Source organism: Buteo buteo, chromosome 20 (assembly GCF_964188355.1).
Source record: "Buteo buteo chromosome 20, bButBut1.hap1.1, whole genome shotgun sequence".
NCBI lineage: Eukaryota > Metazoa > Chordata > Aves > Accipitriformes > Accipitridae > Buteo > Buteo buteo.
The window spans coordinates 14,017,185-14,034,626 of record NC_134190.1 but is presented as its reverse complement, the minus strand read 5'-3'; the positions used below and the strand labels follow the sequence as shown (position 1 = coordinate 14,034,626).

The window sequence follows — 17,442 nt, the reverse complement described above, 5'->3', positions numbered from 1 at the left end:
TGAAATAATCTACAGTTACAGTTTTGTATTTCAGGACAAAACAGCCTGTGAAGCACAGACAGCCACTACCTGCCTGTGTTTTGAATGGCTGTACATCACTACTTAGTTATGCAAACAGGCACAGAAAATCTTCCACAGGAGAAGTCAGTAGTACTTCATTTTGTAGTGAAGGACTGGAAAATAATACTCAGAAGACTGTACATGTTACAGTGAAATTATTTTCTATGAGTTTTTCAGTAAGAGTGGAATGTACTGCTGTACTTAAAAGTACACTGAAAGTTCAAAATCCAAAACCAGCTAAATTAATATCTTTTAGCAGGAGTCAGATGTTAGCTCTTCAGCTTAACTTTGACCTTCTGTCTTGGACCACCTACGTTCTGTAAATCTGTTCTGTGCAACATTGTCTTTCAAATTACTTTTCCCCGGGGAGAAATGCAGTGCTTGGTAATGGGGGAAATTTTGTTTGTAAAGGTGCTTGTAGGATGAGGGGTGATTAGACAGCACATGCATAGCACAGTCATGTCAGATTGATATTTCATCTTTTGTGGTGAACATGAAAGCAAAGGTATGCATTTAGAGCTTGCAAAGTATCAATTTAAAAAGAAAGCTGATTAAAATTTTTGTGCCTTAACCTGAAAATTATTTTCTAGAAATCCTGTCAGAATTCCAGTTCAAAAGCAGTTGGATTGTTCTCCCAATGTCAAAAAGTTAAAGGAGGGAAGAAATAATTTTTGTGATCTCCTGGGGAAAAAAAAAAAAAGGAACTCGGAGCAGTTTTCCTAGAAACTGAGTAATGAGAGAAATGCCTGAAAAGTAAGGATTAATTGTGTGATTAGTATGTTACATGCTTTGCATAGGGCAAGGTAAGCTAAGTATTTAGTATTTTAAACAACACAAACACCTTCCTTCCCTCCTATGGGTAAATTGTTTGTACTTTTTATATTATTTCGGAAGTATTTAGTGCTTTTTCTTCAAAATGAAACTGGTCTGTGTAGCCTTTATTTGACAACAGAAGTTGTTAATATGCAGACAGTATGGTCAGCATATTAGTTCAGTAGAAAATGCTGTGATTGCACTCAGTGATGGGTGTGAAAGCCTGTGTTTCCTTTCTAATTTTATTCGGTTTGCTTTTAAAGAAAACAAAATTTCTGAGACACCAAACCCTTAATGGGTCTGGTTTTCCCTTGACCTTAAGGGAACTACAGATTCCCAGATTTTCAGTTTAATTCTCAAAGGCAGAATTCAGGCTACATTGTGCAGAAGCCAGTGGGGACATGGGCAGTGCAAAAGTGTCTGTGGATCAGATTACAATATAAATCGGTGATTTTTAGGTATCTTTAGACTTGTATTTTTTCTTTCACTTTGTGGATAACCTGAAAGCTGTGTATCCTGTATTTGGAAGTTCATCAAAAAGCCTGTAGTAGTTAAAGATTTAGGGCTATGCAGAGCAAAAGTTCCTTTTTAAATGCCTGCTTTTTTTATTGAGGACAAACTAAACTGTTTTTTTGAGATAATCCTGAAGTGTCTCAATTCAAAAAGCAATGACTTTAAATTTCCTATTTAAGAATTCTGTGAGACTTGTGACGCTTTGAATCTCACTGTAGTTTTAACATGTACCTTGCTTCTTGCTGGAAAACTGAACATTACATCTTTGGTGAAAAGTTAAGGAGCTATATATATGTAGCCGATGGGTTTCTCTCACGTCTCTCTTTCATCAGCATAGAAGGCAGGGGAGCTTCTGTTTCTCACAAGACAACTTCACTACTCTGAAAGCATGATAGTTCCACACAGGAGATGGGAATTTAGGCAAATGAGTGGAAATGAAGATTGAGAGTATGTAAGGCAGAGGTAGGCTGAAATATGTCTGAAAAATACCTGTGCACACAGACTCTCAGGCAGTGAAATACTTGAGCGTGTGTTTGACCATGTGAATAGAGAAAGATGCTATAGCGTATGGCTTGAGTACTTCCCTGAGCGGGGGCCAGAAAGAGGTGTTTGGGAGAGAACATGAAAAATACAAGAATATCAGTAACACAAGTGCATGTCTCATCTTTTAGATATTCTTGAAACAAAAGGAACTGTCAAAAAAGTCACACGGCAAATGCTGAATTTAGTGTTGCAGTCCTACCTACGAGCACCCAGGTTAAAACTTCAACCATGTGAACTGTGTAATTACAGTGGTTATATAGTGTTTTTATAAAGAATATTGTGTATAGTTACAAGACTTAGAAAAAAATCTGTGGTGTCTTGTTTCTTTTCTCTAGGAAAAAAAAAATCCTATCCCATTGGGATTTATTTAGTTTATTTTTCTGAACTTCTGGATCTTTCTGAATGCATTCGCATAAACATATTTGAAAGTTTTTGATGCTTGAAAGTATTGTTTTCAAATTTCTGCCTGTGAATAACATAAGATAGAGGGTGATGATGGTACTAAGATTCTTTACCATTTTCCTAATAACTAAAATAATGCACAGAAAATTATGGATAACTTTAGAACAAAAGAGAGATGAATGGTTTAACTGGACGACAGTAAGGAGAGTGGCTTCTAGATGAAGTAAACTTTGCTGGATGTTGGAGGTAGAAGCAGATGTAGGAAAGCATGTGCTTTGTGAGAATTTAGAAATTAATGGGAGATTTATGGCCATCTGTGATATGGTTTTGTGTAAAGCTGAGTTGACTTTTTTCTATACATATGTTTATATATAGATGGTTAAGGCTTTTCTTCATAATGTTGCTAGATTATAGTGAAGTGTCACGTAATAAATACAGAAGCTTTTAACCAAGTAGATGACTTAATTTCTGGGGAGCTGTAATGCAATTTATAATGAAAATAGTGGAAATTTTGGGGAGAAACATCTGTGTTCAGACTTTCTTAAATTACGTTTTCTTCTATGCTATTGCCCTTTTCTAGCCAATTCAGTATGACCAGAACAGACGTTCAGGAAACTTAAATCAGTTTGACTTGAGTCTTGGTAATGAATAAGTGCTGTAACATTGAATATACCAGCAAAAGTGTTCGTTCAAGAACTGGTATAAACCAGCATGTAGACCTAATTAATAAATTGGGGGAGTAATTTATTTTCAGTGTGAAGTTACGGAACTTTAAAGCTAACTTTTTTGAAAATGTATTTGATAAGGTGAAATATTTTTAGGAATTGTCTAATCCAAGTTTGTAAGGCTAATATTGACATCTGGATTATTGTAGTATTGGTGGTTTTGTTTAATAGGGGTACTTGGAGATTGTCACTGTCACTTAGGTAAATAGATTTTGAGCTGAGGTGAAAATGTGACTTTCTGAGCTGTTCAGACTGTATGTGGATTAAATTAAATTTGTGTGCTGGTGAGTTTGGTGGAGGAGTTATGTGTGTTTGTGGAAGCAGAGTGGAGGAAAGGGAATCTTTTTTAAAGTAGGTTGACTAAAATAGATTTTAAAATTCTTCAAACGTTTTATTCAGCTTTTTCTGTTTGAACAGGTGATATAATTGGCAGATTAAATGATTTTCTGAACTAAAAGAAACAAAGGATTTCCCCCCCACCTCCCATTTTAAAAGTCTCTGTTCATCTGCATTATAGATTAATGTTCTTTTTAATCTATTTTTAGAGGTTTGCTATTTTTACTGCTTGCTGATGGATCACAAACCCAGTGTTATATGTAGGCTGATTAAAATTTCCTTCAGGTTGTTTATGGTGTAAGATACTAATGAACAAAACTTCATTTTACAATGGAATGTTTGTGGAAAAATTCAGCGGTTTGATGTTGTAATGACATTTGTGTGGTTAATTGCTCTTTGTGGGGAATCTCTCCCCTCCCCGCGTAAATAACGTGTCAAAATTCCCGATGTAAAAATACATCAAAATATAGGTATGCTGTACATGATAACTGATAAGATGCTGTCATTTAATATGTACAAAGAAACGGATTTGCACTAGTCTAGATTTTTTTGACACGTGATAGATAGAAGGTTAATTGATGTTAAATGGATGCTTTGTTAGCCCTTCATCAGCTACTAAACTAGTACAGGAGGAGTGCAAATCATTACTACAAAAGGCCAAGACCAGTATGTTTTCTTAGTGAGGTTTATAGGTCTTTTTTTATCCCTCCCTTCTCTCCCTCCTTCCCAACCACACAAAACATAACCAGCTGTAGCGATAGGAGGAGAGAGCAAGCAGCTTTTCTAAACACACACACTCTTGCACTCCTGCCCCCCTTTTTCCTCCCATCCCTCAGCAGAGTGACAGCTTCTAGATGTTGCGTGCGAGTGAGTTCAGCTGGTGCTGTGTGGTCTGGGTGTGTGGTCTCCAGCTCAACCGAGAGGCTGCTAACAGGGTGGAAGAGAGTCAGCAACACTGTTTACTTTAATTTATTTCGGATGCCGGAACTGTGCCCGGAGTTTCTCCGGAGCTGGGTTCCACCGTTAGCGGTGTCAATCCCTTGCAGCTGCAGCCCAGGCTGCGACGGGCGATGGGCTCCTCCGCCGAGGGCTCTCGCGGCGCCTGCCTCGGGTCCAGCGTTTTAATCCCTCGCGACTCAGAAACGTTAACGGCGTCGCTGAGTCCTGCGACTGTTTTGCTTTCGCTCTGTCGAGATGCAGAGCCGTGAAGATGTGCCTTGCTGGGTTAAGGAAAGCAGGACCTCTGAGATGCTGAGGAAATACGCGAGCGTGGCTATTGTGAAAGCAAAACTGCCGCGCTTATTCCTTGGCTACCCAAAACCCAAACTCTCTAGTACGCCCTTCATGACTCACTGGAATATTCAGGAGCCCTTTGAAAAAGAGAAGGGTATCGTATTATGTCATTTAATACTCCAAATCTTATCTGTCTTGTCATTTGCCCTCTCCATCGCAAAACTTGCACATCTTCCCAAATTGAGACTGATTTTGTCAAGTAACGTTGTCCTGTAGGTTAACGTGTTTGTCAGTGTTACTATTGGCTTGAAGCGACGTGCCGGATATGACAGGGCAAGACAAATGAGGGTTTGTTTTTTTCTGTGTGACGGTGAAATTACCCCCTTTTTTATGTTTGTTCATCTTTTCATTATAAGTAGCTTAGTGGTGTTTTGAAGAGTTTTTCCCCCTAAAAGTAAGATTCGTGAGCACTTCTTGTTTAAATTGACAAGTCTTCTTTTATTATTTAAATAAACATGCATAGATTCTTAATATCATTTGGAATTTCAGCATTGTTTAGCTTATTCACTTCCCAGTCTTTTCTGGCAGGCTTGCAAGGAATGGACTTTGTATTATTAATGCAGTGTTGAAGGCTGTGGAAATTCTAGGGCACTGAAGATCTCCAGAGGGGTTAATAAATGTCAGTTATTTTCACAGTGCTGCTTTTTGGATGCTTTTAAATTTTGGTTTATGTAGATTGTCTGTCTGAATTTATATCTTTGGGAAGATAAAGCACAGAAAAGGTTGCAATAGTGGTTTTCATCATTTTGTAATGGTTTTGAGTACAAACATGTAGGAAGCTTTTTGCTTTGTCGTCCTTCTTGGGGTCATTTGCTGTGTCCCCTTGCTGACTCTGTCGTAGTGTGTTGTACTCAGGGGACTCTTCGGGTTTTCTAGTGAAAACAAATTATTAGGTTTATTTAGTAGAAGCACAAGTTTGTGTAGTTTAAGGTGAAAGGGCCATCACCTGGATTCTGGAATCTGAGTATTTATTGCTTGTTTAAAAAAGGCCGTTTCATAAATCTGTTCATTTGGAAAGCATTTAATGCTGTGATGTTAGTGTTATAGAAGTACCTCACCTACTGCTTTCAGGTTGGTTTGTTTTTTAAGGAGTAAACAACAACATCTGAGGCACACTGTGATTTTGAACATGGGTGATGCTTTGGTCATCATTCCTATTGTTCCTGCCTCAAAATTTTTAAAATTGTATTCTGTCTCACTCCATCATATTCTGTTGTGAGTGAGAACAAATAAATATTTGATACCTGAAGACTTTCATCCTTGCTTGTAGCTTAGACTTTCTCAGTGATGACAAATAGGCCTTTTCTTTCCTCCCTCTTTGACAGCTTAGATTCCCTTTGCTAGATGACCATGGCACTTGCATTGACCTTGAGTCTGTCGTCTTCTGAGAGAGTCTTTTAAGTTCAGTGTGTGTGACAAAGTACCGCTGAAAACTTTAACTTAAAAGAGTTTTCAGTCACTGTAACCAACTTGCTATCTTGTTTTAGAAGTCAGAAAATCCTTTTTAGAACATTTTGACTGCTAATTTTTCCACTGGTGAAACTTACAAGGTGGCACCTGATGGTTACGTGTTTTCTGAAGTTTCATGCCATCATGATGTTTGCAGTTTTCCTTGGGGTTTAAACTTACCAGCCAATTTAATATCCTTAAATCCTGAACTTCTGTTGTTCACTTATTTCACATTCTGGTACTTCTTCCAGAGGGGTAAGCGGTACTCTGCTTTACAGAACAGATATGGTAGCTATTGGCGTTTTACTTTGTGTTTCTTTTCTGCTTGCCATTGAAAGTTGAATGGGGAAACCTATTTAAGAACTCTCCTTTTAAACCAGCTAAAGGTTTACAAAAGTCAAAAAAGCAACTACTTTTGTATTTTTCCTTATATTGGGCCATATTTTGTTTTTTCATTATTTGTTTTTGAAGTGGCTCTTCTTAGGATAAAGAGTGAAGATGTCCCCTCTTTGGCAAGCCTGTAATGCTCAGAATTGTCTGCATTTTTTTTTTCTCTTGAACCAAGCGTTTGTGAGAGGACAGTTTATTTGAGAAGCTCATGTAAAGGCAAAGATGATGTTTATGAAAGGCATTTTTCAAGATGGCTTTGTAGTAGGTGGTCTTTGCAGAGGCTTTCTAACTCCTTGCACTTTCATAACAAGAATTATGACAGAATAATAGAATAATATGGGCAAGATCATGGGAGCAGTCAAACAGATGTCATCCATGTTAAACTGTTGGGGAGATATTGTGAGGAAATGAAGTTTAAAGAAAAAAAAAAGGGGGGGGGGAAGGGGAGTAAAGAGGGAAAGAGACATCTGTTAGTGTAGAAGAAGATTGTCCATTAAAAAAAAAAAGTCTTGTTAACACTTCTTCAGTAAGTCTGGCTCCTCAAAGGAAATACCTTGTACAGAAAACTGTCTTTAAACAATCTCCCCTAGTCTGTATAAGAAGCAGTCTTTCAGTAAAAGGGCTGCTTTTTTTTATATTATTATTATTTTATACATAATACATATTTGTAAAGAATAAAATTTCTCTTTGGGACAGTGTATAGAATTGCAACAAATGTTCTTAGATTATTGTATCTTTTCATGAAATGAAAAATAATTTTTTTTCAGCTTTGCCTTAAATATTTTTTAAAAAATTAGGAACTTGCTTTTGGGCCATAGTAGTATACTGGCTAGGCTTCCCAATAAGCAGTTCAGTCATTTTGACTATTGACATGTTTGTCATAAGAAGGAGGAGAGGAAATACTGTAAATTAATTGAAGGCTCCCAAGCATTTGTTTGATATTTGTAGTAAGAACAGATTCCATAGAGTTCCTTCACTTACTCTTTGAAATAAATGAAACCAATTGCTGTATAAAAATAATAATAATGGAGCATTTCAGTGCTGTAGTGCTTTTGTAATGTGTTGAGATTTACTGTGGTATTCTCATTCCAGTGAGGTATTTTAAAGCAATTCTGCAGTAAGTATGGAAATACTTTAGAAGAAATATTAGACCTCAGGAGGCTCAGCATTTTTATTACATTTATTTAGATCATCATGAAGGGGGATCTAGTGCCAATTTGTGAAATCCAGAAAAATATGTTGTAATATTACTTTTGAGTTTTGGTATTGATTCAAGCCAATTACCTGTATGCCTAGGTATTTTGAAAGAAACAATGGCCGCAATGCAAGGGAACCGTAAAATTTTTTGGGGGTGGGAAATCAACCAAATAATACCAAAGTAGCTTCTATTTTACTTGTTTTCCTCAAAATTTCTTCCTCCCCGTATTACCACTGAGTTCCTGAAGATGGCTTTTTTGCATCTATGTTGCTGATTAACATTCTATATAAATCTTTACAAAAAATTCCTCAAAAATAAAAGAGGTGGTTTATGTTGTCTTACTGGTATCTAGACACATGCTGTTTCCTGCAGAAGGTGCTTAGGTGTGTGTGTGGGGATGTAACCCTACTGTTTCTTTACAGCTTTGTATGTCTTTGAGCTCTGCTGAGGATCTGTGAGAAAAGCTGCAAAGACTTGAGGAATAGATGCAGTTTGTCCTCCTTGCTCTAGGTAAACTTAGACACCCAATTCTTCTCTAATATCTTCTTTGCAGAGGAGTCCATAGGAAACTTCAAATTCTGAAAGAGCTGAACTTCTGTGCATATGTGTCTTGTAATTGTACAGGAATAAACAAGACTTTCCCTGCAATTTGGGTTCTGATTGCACCAGGTAGTATTAGGTTTAGTAAGGAGAACTGGGAAGCTTATTTCTATTGTGCTGCCCGTTGTTTTGTCAGGCGATGCTGCGGTAACGTAGCTTTGAATGCAGTGTAGATGAGAGCTGGGCAAGCCTTGGGACTCCAGGACTACAGATCTTTGCAGAAGACTGGGTCTATCACTTCACCTGTGGCGAGAAAGTGGATCAACAGTAGTGCAGGTGGGCTGTCTGGACAAGAAGGCTCAGGGTAAGGAATGGGAGATAAGGAAGAGGAATTACCAAGGTGGCTGGGTTTGATTACCACGCCGCTCCCTCCCTGCTTGAACTTATGGATAAGAAATCAGAAGGGAAAATTGGCAGGATAGGGGCAGAAAATAGTTTGGCTGCAAGACTGGGACCTGGCCTCAGTTTCGAAGTGAGGCAGAGACTGTCTGTCTCTGTGTGACGGGGGAAAAAAAACAGTGCTGGGAAAAATAGGAGTAGAGCAGGAGGGAGGGGACTCCACCTGATAGAGCACAACCTTCTCTTCTGTAGCTGGAGATCGTGTCGGATGATTTTTTTTGTAATCTGCTGATACAGCCCCCCTCTCCTTCAGTGCTGTTCTACCCACAAGGTCATAGACTGCATCTGTTGACTGCCCACTTCTCTAGCCTCATGTTGGGTTCACGTAAAAGGCTCCACTATTTTACATACAGACTTAGAAGAGCATCTATATGATAGTATATAACTTAATTCCTTTTTCATCAGTTTGTTGCTTCCAAAAAACTGGGAAATTAATGTTTTATTAAAAACATAATGTAATTTTTAATGTTGTGAAGTCAAGCAATCAAGAAACATTACTTTGTTTGCCAGTTAAAAACACAAACCCAAAACAAACCACCTTAGTTCCAGACATATGTTGTGTGTGTTATCATGGGCTCTTACCAGACTTCCTTCATGTACTGGACATGGCTCACATACTGCAACATACTATGTTCTTGCTTGTTCAACAGGAATCTGCATCTCGTATTAATTGCACACTCTGCAAAGGTAGTCTCAAAAGTTCTCTAAAGATATTAATAGTTCTGTGGCATTCAGAGCATCTAAATGCCTCTTCCATATTAATGAATTTGTCTTCAAAATAGCTTTTGAAATGCAGGATAGCATTCCCATTTTAAATATGTGAAACTGAGAAACAGACATTTAAGATCAATGTATTCATAGATTTGATGTGGTTATTTAGGACCTGAATATTTTGGAGCATTGTACAGCATTCCCTATGTTTAGGGTACATTTCACACTGACTTCAGGTGTGGCTGTGGGCTCTGAAGTTGGACACTGAGAAACTGAGAAGAAAAAAAATGTTACTGTAAAAAGTTTTATTACAAGTGACCTGCTATACATCTATGGTAGAGATAGAGACAGGATCTTGATATGGGACAATTTTTGTTTACTTTTACCATGAGATCTTCCTCCTTATTCCTGCCTGTCCAATTTCCATCTTCATTTTCAGTGTGTGTTCCAGCTTCAGAACATGAAGAAAGAAACCAATCAGTGGGAGCTTCTTTGATCCTCATGGCAAATCTATCTAGGAACACTGAAAAATTTGGGGAATTTGTGTAGAAGCATGGTGTATGATGGTACAATATATGTGTTTCGTATATGCAGAAGCGGCTGACACAAAGATAGCTAACTTAATTCTGGTATTTCCTAACTGCAGGTGGTTGGAAACTGCAGCTTTACTACAGTTTATTTTTAGGGATGATTTACAGAGGTTCTGGGTTTTGTAGACTTGACTATTTGCAAGTAAAAATAGAAAATATACCTTGATCCAAAATAAAAATAGGTAAGAGAAGCCTTATGAGGCTTGGCTTATATTCCATGTATTTTTTTTTACCAACCTGAACTTTTAAAATTGTGTATACTAAAGTGTTCTATATGTGTACCTAAGACTTGTGAATAGTGACCTATTTCATCATTCCTGGATTTACTTGGAAATAAAACCACTTCTTTCTATAGGTTCTTTTTGGTTCTTATCTTTCCAATGCAGATGAATTCCTATGAGAAACTGATCATAGATAACTTTACGAAGTTCCAGAATACCAAATGAAATTTTTTTACTAGGAATTTTAAGGATGATGTTGTATCTTAGTAGAAGAATTCAGGAGTCATGAAATGGAACAGGTGATACAAAATTACTGTGGAAGCCCTTATAAGGCAGGGAAAAAAGTTTCTTTTGACCTCTGTTGGGCCTGCATACCTATGGGCAGGCTCTATGTTTAGTAAGTGTTGTAAATGTGGAGAAGTTGGTGGGAACTAATGTGCTTCAGGTTATACTCGTCTGCTTCTTAGAGCTGCGGAGCTGTGCAAAGGAAACTGTTAATAAGCCACAGGAATTTGTGATCAGTTGCATAGTAAACTAAATGTAGGCTGGTGTAGCGTATTGGTGTTTCTATTACAGAGCTATTTAAACTGGTTTGAGTTGACTCTGAATTTCAGGTGCAAAGGAATACTCTTCTTGTAATTTTATGTACATTTTTATTGATCTGTTGGGATAATATTTGTTTTGTTGATGTTCTCTGCTAGTATTGTGTCTGTAAGTAATATTTTCATTTTCTCAGTTTATGTAAACATTGGTGCTCTATACAAATAAGTGCTGGGGGCTTCTTCCCATGGGACTGTCTGTGCCAGTAAGTCCAATTTTGATGGGGAAGTTATCTGGATATGTAATCATAGTCTATTACTTATCTTAGCAACTCTAAACTTTCTAAGGAATACAATAATTTTCTAATAGAGGATTGAATAGGCTCATTTGAATTCTAACATAAGTGATTTGGGGTGTGTGTATATAGTTTCATTAAGCATTTTGATGGTTTAGTATTTTTCTGAATATACTTTTTCTTTACAGTTCAAGACTAGAGCTATAATTAATTTAAAAAATGGAAGTGCAAAGAAGGTGTAGCTATTCTTTATTGTTTCATGACTGTGGCAAAAAAGGCTTTGAGAGTGGTATACCATATTTACATTCATGTTTCTTTACCATTTTAGAAGAACAGCTTAAAAGGTTTTTAATAATTTTTACATAATATAACTATTGTTTTTAAATGATTGTTTCTTGCTGAACAGTTAAAAGCAACTCAGTTTTCGGTAACTGAATAGACATCATGTCTCGAGCACGGCAGCCCCCGCTTGTAACTGGCATCTCTCCCAATGAAGGCATCTCATGGACAAAAGTGACAATTAGAGGAGAAAATTTGGGGACTGGGCCTACGGACCTCATAGGTAAGTTGAAAAAATAACTTCTTTGGAGACTGTAGAATGTCACATTTAGGGTATGATTAAAGATACTTTTTTTGCATGGTAAAATCTATGTTGCATGGTGTGAGAAACGCCCTTTTCACAAATGTGTGGTTGAATCCATAAATTCAGAGGTGCTGCCCGATGTGTAACTAATCAGAATGACCGTACTTTGCTAAGCCTGACTCAACAACCTGTGCTGAACGCTAAGAATGAATGCCTATGGGAGTGTACTAGAAAAGGATAGAAGTAATGAGATGTTCCTTTGTTACTTTCCCAGGCATTGAGAATTTCAGCATGGAAAATTTCCTGCCAAAAGTGTTTTCAATGTATTGAGAAAGTCACTGAGTGTTGCTATTCCTTGAGTTAGTGTAAAAGTCAATTTGTGTGTCCGCAACAGTTATGACGAAGCGGGATCAATGATTTAGCTACACATTATGTGAAGAACCATTTCCTTCACCGTTTTGATTTTAACATGGTAACTTCAGTTGAATCATCATAACTCTTACATTGAAAGAGGGAACAAGCAGTTTTCTGATTCTCCTGACCGTACAAATCTTGATCATCACTGGTCTGTTGCCTCTTTTCCAGTCTGAAAAGTCCTAGCGTATTTAAATATTCTGCATGTATCTTTGAACCTTCTTGTCACTCTTCAGTGAATCTCTTTTGGTTTCACTACCAATCATGGGTGAACATTATCTTGGTTACATGCAGAGGTCAGGATGTGAATGCACTGTGGCATAATACTGTACTCTCACTTTTGTTTTGTATTTCTTCCATAGGATTCTGTTTTCCATATAACTCCTACGAAGCATCGAGCTAATGTTTTTTTGTTGTTCTGCCTATTATAGTCCCATGATCTAATGCTTGAGGGTTAGTAGTAGTTTGAGCCTGTCATTTGTGAATTTACAGTTTTGCCTGTGTGCATCATGTTTGTTCATTGAATTTCAGCTGCTGCTTTATAGCATCTACACTATAGTGCATCCACTTAGTCTAATAAGGTCTGTTCTGCATTTTTTCTAGTTTTTATGGTCTTTACATTCTGAATAAATTAACAGCATCAGCAAACTTTAACTTCTTTATCTTGTCATTTATGAATATATTGAATGTAAGCAATCCCAGCACAAACCCTGTGGAAACTTTTCTTGGTGAAAACACACCATTTACTATAGCCCTGTTTCTATCTTAACAAGCTATTCATCCATTTGAGGATCATATCCTATAGATGCTTAATTTTCTTAAGCCTTTTGAGAAGGACTTTGTCAAATCTTCTGGAAATCCAAATTAACTATAACTACTAGAATTTCCCTCATTTCTTTTGTAAGATAAGCATATGCGTACTTCAGTATTCATGTTAGAGACAATTTATCTAATTTGTTGTGGAATCATGACTCCTCTGAAGTCCATTGGAATTTTTTTTGGCTTTGCTAGAAACAATATTTCACTTCATGGCTGTAAACCAAGATTCCCGAATTCCATTCTTGGCCACCAAAATGAACTTTATGGACAAGCATAAGCTACTACAGTTTTCCCCTTCACTTCAGTTTGCTGTTGTTCGGAAGGGGAAGTAGTGTTTTCCTGAGCCCTAGACAAGGTTGCGGTATACTAATGAATCTTTATTGAGAAATAACCAAATAACTGATGATGTTTAGAGGTGAGTATATTTCTGTGTATCTGTGTGGTTGATGTACTTTGATAACCTCATTAGTTCCTCTTAGAAGTGATCAGTGCTAGGTGCTTGGAAGGAAGAACGTCTCCTGAACTGTGCCTTGGTATTACAGCTGACTAACTGCTAATATTTTTTTCTCCTATTTTTTTCAGAGTAACTCTTGTAACACATAATTGCTAATAGTCTCATGCTTTGTGCTAAAAATAAATAATGGATTGCCTTATTTTTTTCCTTAGCTCAATTCTCGGCTTCCTCCAGTGACTAAGGCCCCAGACATGTAAAGGTTTCTTTCTATGGTTAAATTAGGCATGTAAATGTTCGCAGTGACCTGAGTGGAGATACTTGCAAAAGTGAGCCTTTGTAGGCATGAGATTTAAGCAAGTTTGAGTGAGGGTTTTATAAAGTTTATAGTCTGTTATTTGAGATGCATTAGAGTCAAATGAAAAGCAAGTAACTTTTTATATATATATGTATATAAACAGAATATCACATAATAGGAGAACATGCCTTTTTGTTTCATTTGAGAGAGAGCTTTCTAGTAATCTCTTTGTGTCTTTGAAACCAAATACATTTTTTATTTGTAACTCTAGCTCATGTACAAAAAGACAAGTACAGGAGATACCTGTAACATTTATGCTCTCAAGGTTTAGTTTTGTCTTTTAAGACGTTTGCAGCTGTATTTTGTAGGCATTGTAAAATTGTCAATGTATAAGCTTAACCAAAATTGGAAAGTCTCAATAAGAGAATTACTTGTGCCTATTTATTGAAAGGCACATAAAATCTAGAACCAGAGTATGATGTTCTCAAAGATCTTTGTACAATGCAACAGATTAAAATGAACTTTTATTTAAAGGGAAGTTTTCTTTTTTGGGAGAAGAAAAAATGTTGTACCTGTACTATTAAAAGGTCTCCTCCAAAATGCTTTTTTTTTTTTTAGAAATTGTCTTGTGCCATTACTATATTTAGTGTGGTATATAAAATGTTAATAGAGACTTGCTTTCTTTTACATTAAGACACAGACAAAGGCTGTTTCCCTCAATTTCAGAAGTGTCAGATCTTGTGATCTTGTTCTCTTGAGAGCTTTAGGAACCTCCAATGAGAATAAAATAATTGATAAAAGGATCTTTAAAGCAGTCATTCAAAAATTTTTACCCTACTAAATTGCTATGGCTCAGATCTTAGTTTTAAAGTATTACTTAATTTAAGCATGAATTCAGACCTTGGAAATTCTAGGGTGAAAACTTCTTTATGAATGGTTCAGACAAATTCTTTCAGTTAGTCTTAGTTCCTACTGCAATCTTTTTTCCTTCAGAGAAGTTGCTAGCATAAAGCCAGAAGAGATGTAATAATATAACCTAAGGTTAAAACCCATGCATCATAAATGTGTGGGTTTTTTTCTTCCACTCTGAGAAATAAAAACTGGCCTGGTTAAAATGTTGCAAATAAATAACAACCAAATATTTTTATTTTAAGGCTTTTTGTGTGTGTGTATTGTATTTCATGCCTCCCTTCCCCCCCCAGTCCCCTGCCTTATTCAGGCATCTTTTAAGAAACAAATCTACTGTCCTTGCTCAAGTAAAATTACTTGCAGTTGTAATAAGATTAAGTGCCTTTCTGTTTTTTATTTTTTTGGTTTTCATTTTCAAAATAGTTTTTGGCAGGGAATAAGGTATTCTTACATCTGACAACCATGAAAACTGCCAAATTTCTGCTGTGTAATGTCAGAGACTTAAATTGTGAGAAAAAGTAAGTGTGAAGCTTTGGTAGGGAGCTACATACGCTGACCCTTTTCTGTCTGTAAGTATTTTTTAAATTGGTCAGAGCTTTCTAGAAATTAAAAACAAAAGTCAAGCCAACTGGGGAGGAAGTGCTATGGCTGTCTAGTTTATACTCCAGTAGAGCCAACACTCTAGTATGACCTTGTCCTTTTGGATATAAGGCAGAATGTTTATAGGTAAGGGTGTTATTTAAGAAGAACCTGATGAAGTTGTTCTCTAAATGGATACTACAGAAATTAGGATCTTGCCAGTTCTTCAGGACAACAAAACTCTGATTAAGAACATGGAAATTGTTGTTCTAGATCTAAGAAAACAATCTATGTATTCCAGCATCCAGAGTCCTGATCTGACCAGAATCGGTTAGATTGATTGGTCAGATTGATCAGCTGGTGAGACTGATTTGACATGAAGCCCCAGGAAGCCTTGGACCTTATATTAAGGTGTTCCTTGACTCTTAAGCATCAAGAGGTGTTCTTTTAGTGTTTACACTAAAGCTTGACATATTTTCATATGCCACAGTCTTTTCCTACGAGAGAGCTTCATGGTTAAAATGTATGTTGTATTTTTATTTCATAGTTTGTCATTGTACTTCTGAGAAAGTTTAGAAGAGAAAACAGATGAACATTACATGACTGTTCTTTCATACAACAGGGGCAGTTTATTCAGCAGAATTACAGTCTTGCATCATGGATTTTGTACAGAAGAGATTGGGACAGAATATTTGTCAATTAATACTTTCTTGACCAAAAACCCCTTCTGTGTCCACAAAAGTACTGCTAAACAAATAAGGTTGAAGAAACGTTGTTCATTGTGAATATTTTGCAGAGTTTCTTTATTTTTTTTGCTATGCAAAGTCATATGGAGTGAACTTACAAAAGATTTTTTGCATGCAGTTTTGATGGAAGTTTCACGTTAAGTCCAATACTGAACAGCAGTTCTCTAGGGTTTTTCAGACAGAAGATCTATTGTACAACATAAAGTTTCAATAGCCCTTAACTGGTGGAAGAGATTAAAATAAGCTTCAAGCAGCACTGCCTGTGTCTCATGAAGTGTCACTAGGACAAAAGACCTGAAGTCACCTAGGGAAAATCTGAAAAACATATTCATGACTCTGACTGTAGTTGGCTGTAAAGGACTGGAGAACGGTGATGTATTTGTATAAAATATATGAAGCATCATAAATGTATTTGCATGACAGAATTTAAAAAGATATTTCTATTCACAGTAGGGTATTTCTGTTTTTATTTTTCCCAGGTTTAACAATCTGTGGGCACAACTGTCTGCTAACTGCTGAATGGATGTCTGCCAGTAAAATTGTGTGTCGAGTCGGATCGGCTAAAAATGACAAGGGAGACATTATTGTTACTACGAAGTCTGGTGGCAAAGGAACTTCAACTGTTTCCTTCAAACTGCTTAAACCTGAAAAAATAGGTATTTTTCTTGTTCAAATTCCCATCTGTTTTCTTTGCTAAACAAATATATGACTAAGTGCCTCTTTAAATAAAGTGTATGTTTAAAATGGATCCACCTCAGGACAATCTTCAGTTGTTTAGAAAAAGCAGAGTATATCAATAAAATTTGCAAATGTATACATAGATAAACTCATGGTATATGTGAAATTAATCCTTCTATCTAAATATCCTGATAAACCCCTCAATGACTAATGAAAAGTAGCAATTATTTTTCTCTAGGAAGTAGCACTAAACTTCTAAAATTTAAAAAAAACTCATAATGGATCCAGTAATTACTCTTACACGTACTAGGTAAATACAAAATATAAACCAGCTCATGAGCTTTACACCTAAATCCTGAGCTGACAGTTAATCCTTTAAAGAAAGTTGAGTCCTCAGTGCCGTTTCTTATTTGTAATTCAAACCATTCTGCAAGACAAATGGTACAGTATTTCTCATGACGTGCTTAGCCATTGAAATGATGTTGCCAAGCAGTTTAGGACCTCTGCTTTATCTAGAATCCAGTCTAAATACTCTCTGGATTGATAATGTTTCTTTCAGAACATCTCATTGATGAAGTTGGATAGTTACCTTTTCTAACATAGAGGTTCCCATAAGAACTGTTACAGGCTTTTGTTCTCTGCCATTCAGTGACAGTTAAATAACATAATTTCTCCTGAGCTGTACTAAGATCTTAATAATAGAAAGGTGAATCAAGTGCAAATGTTATGCAGTGAAGCTTATGGTGATGGGAGAGGAGAATTGATATTTTAAAAAACGGGTAAATGTGGGGATGGGATAATTTCTGGTGCTGAGTATCTGGTGGGTATGTTAAAGGGGGGCACGGCCAAGCGTATGGCTGAGGGCCGAGACCTATGGTGCCTCACCT

The 17,442-nt window shown here is 36.7% G+C and overlaps 1 protein-coding gene across 2 annotated transcripts in view; it reads left to right on the top strand.

Moving 5' to 3' along the window:
* EXOC2 (exocyst complex component 2) overlaps positions 1–17,442 on the top strand; it is a 137,364-nt gene that overhangs the window by 3,191 nt on the left and 116,731 nt on the right. For both annotated transcript variants that reach the window (XM_075052051.1, XM_075052050.1), the window contains exons 2-3: positions 11,485–11,640; positions 16,357–16,533. In XM_075052051.1, the coding sequence (XP_074908152.1) occupies positions 11,523–11,640; positions 16,357–16,533 (295 nt within the window). In that variant the 5' untranslated portion in view covers positions 11,485–11,522. The remainder of the gene's footprint in view (positions 1–11,484; positions 11,641–16,356; positions 16,534–17,442) is intronic.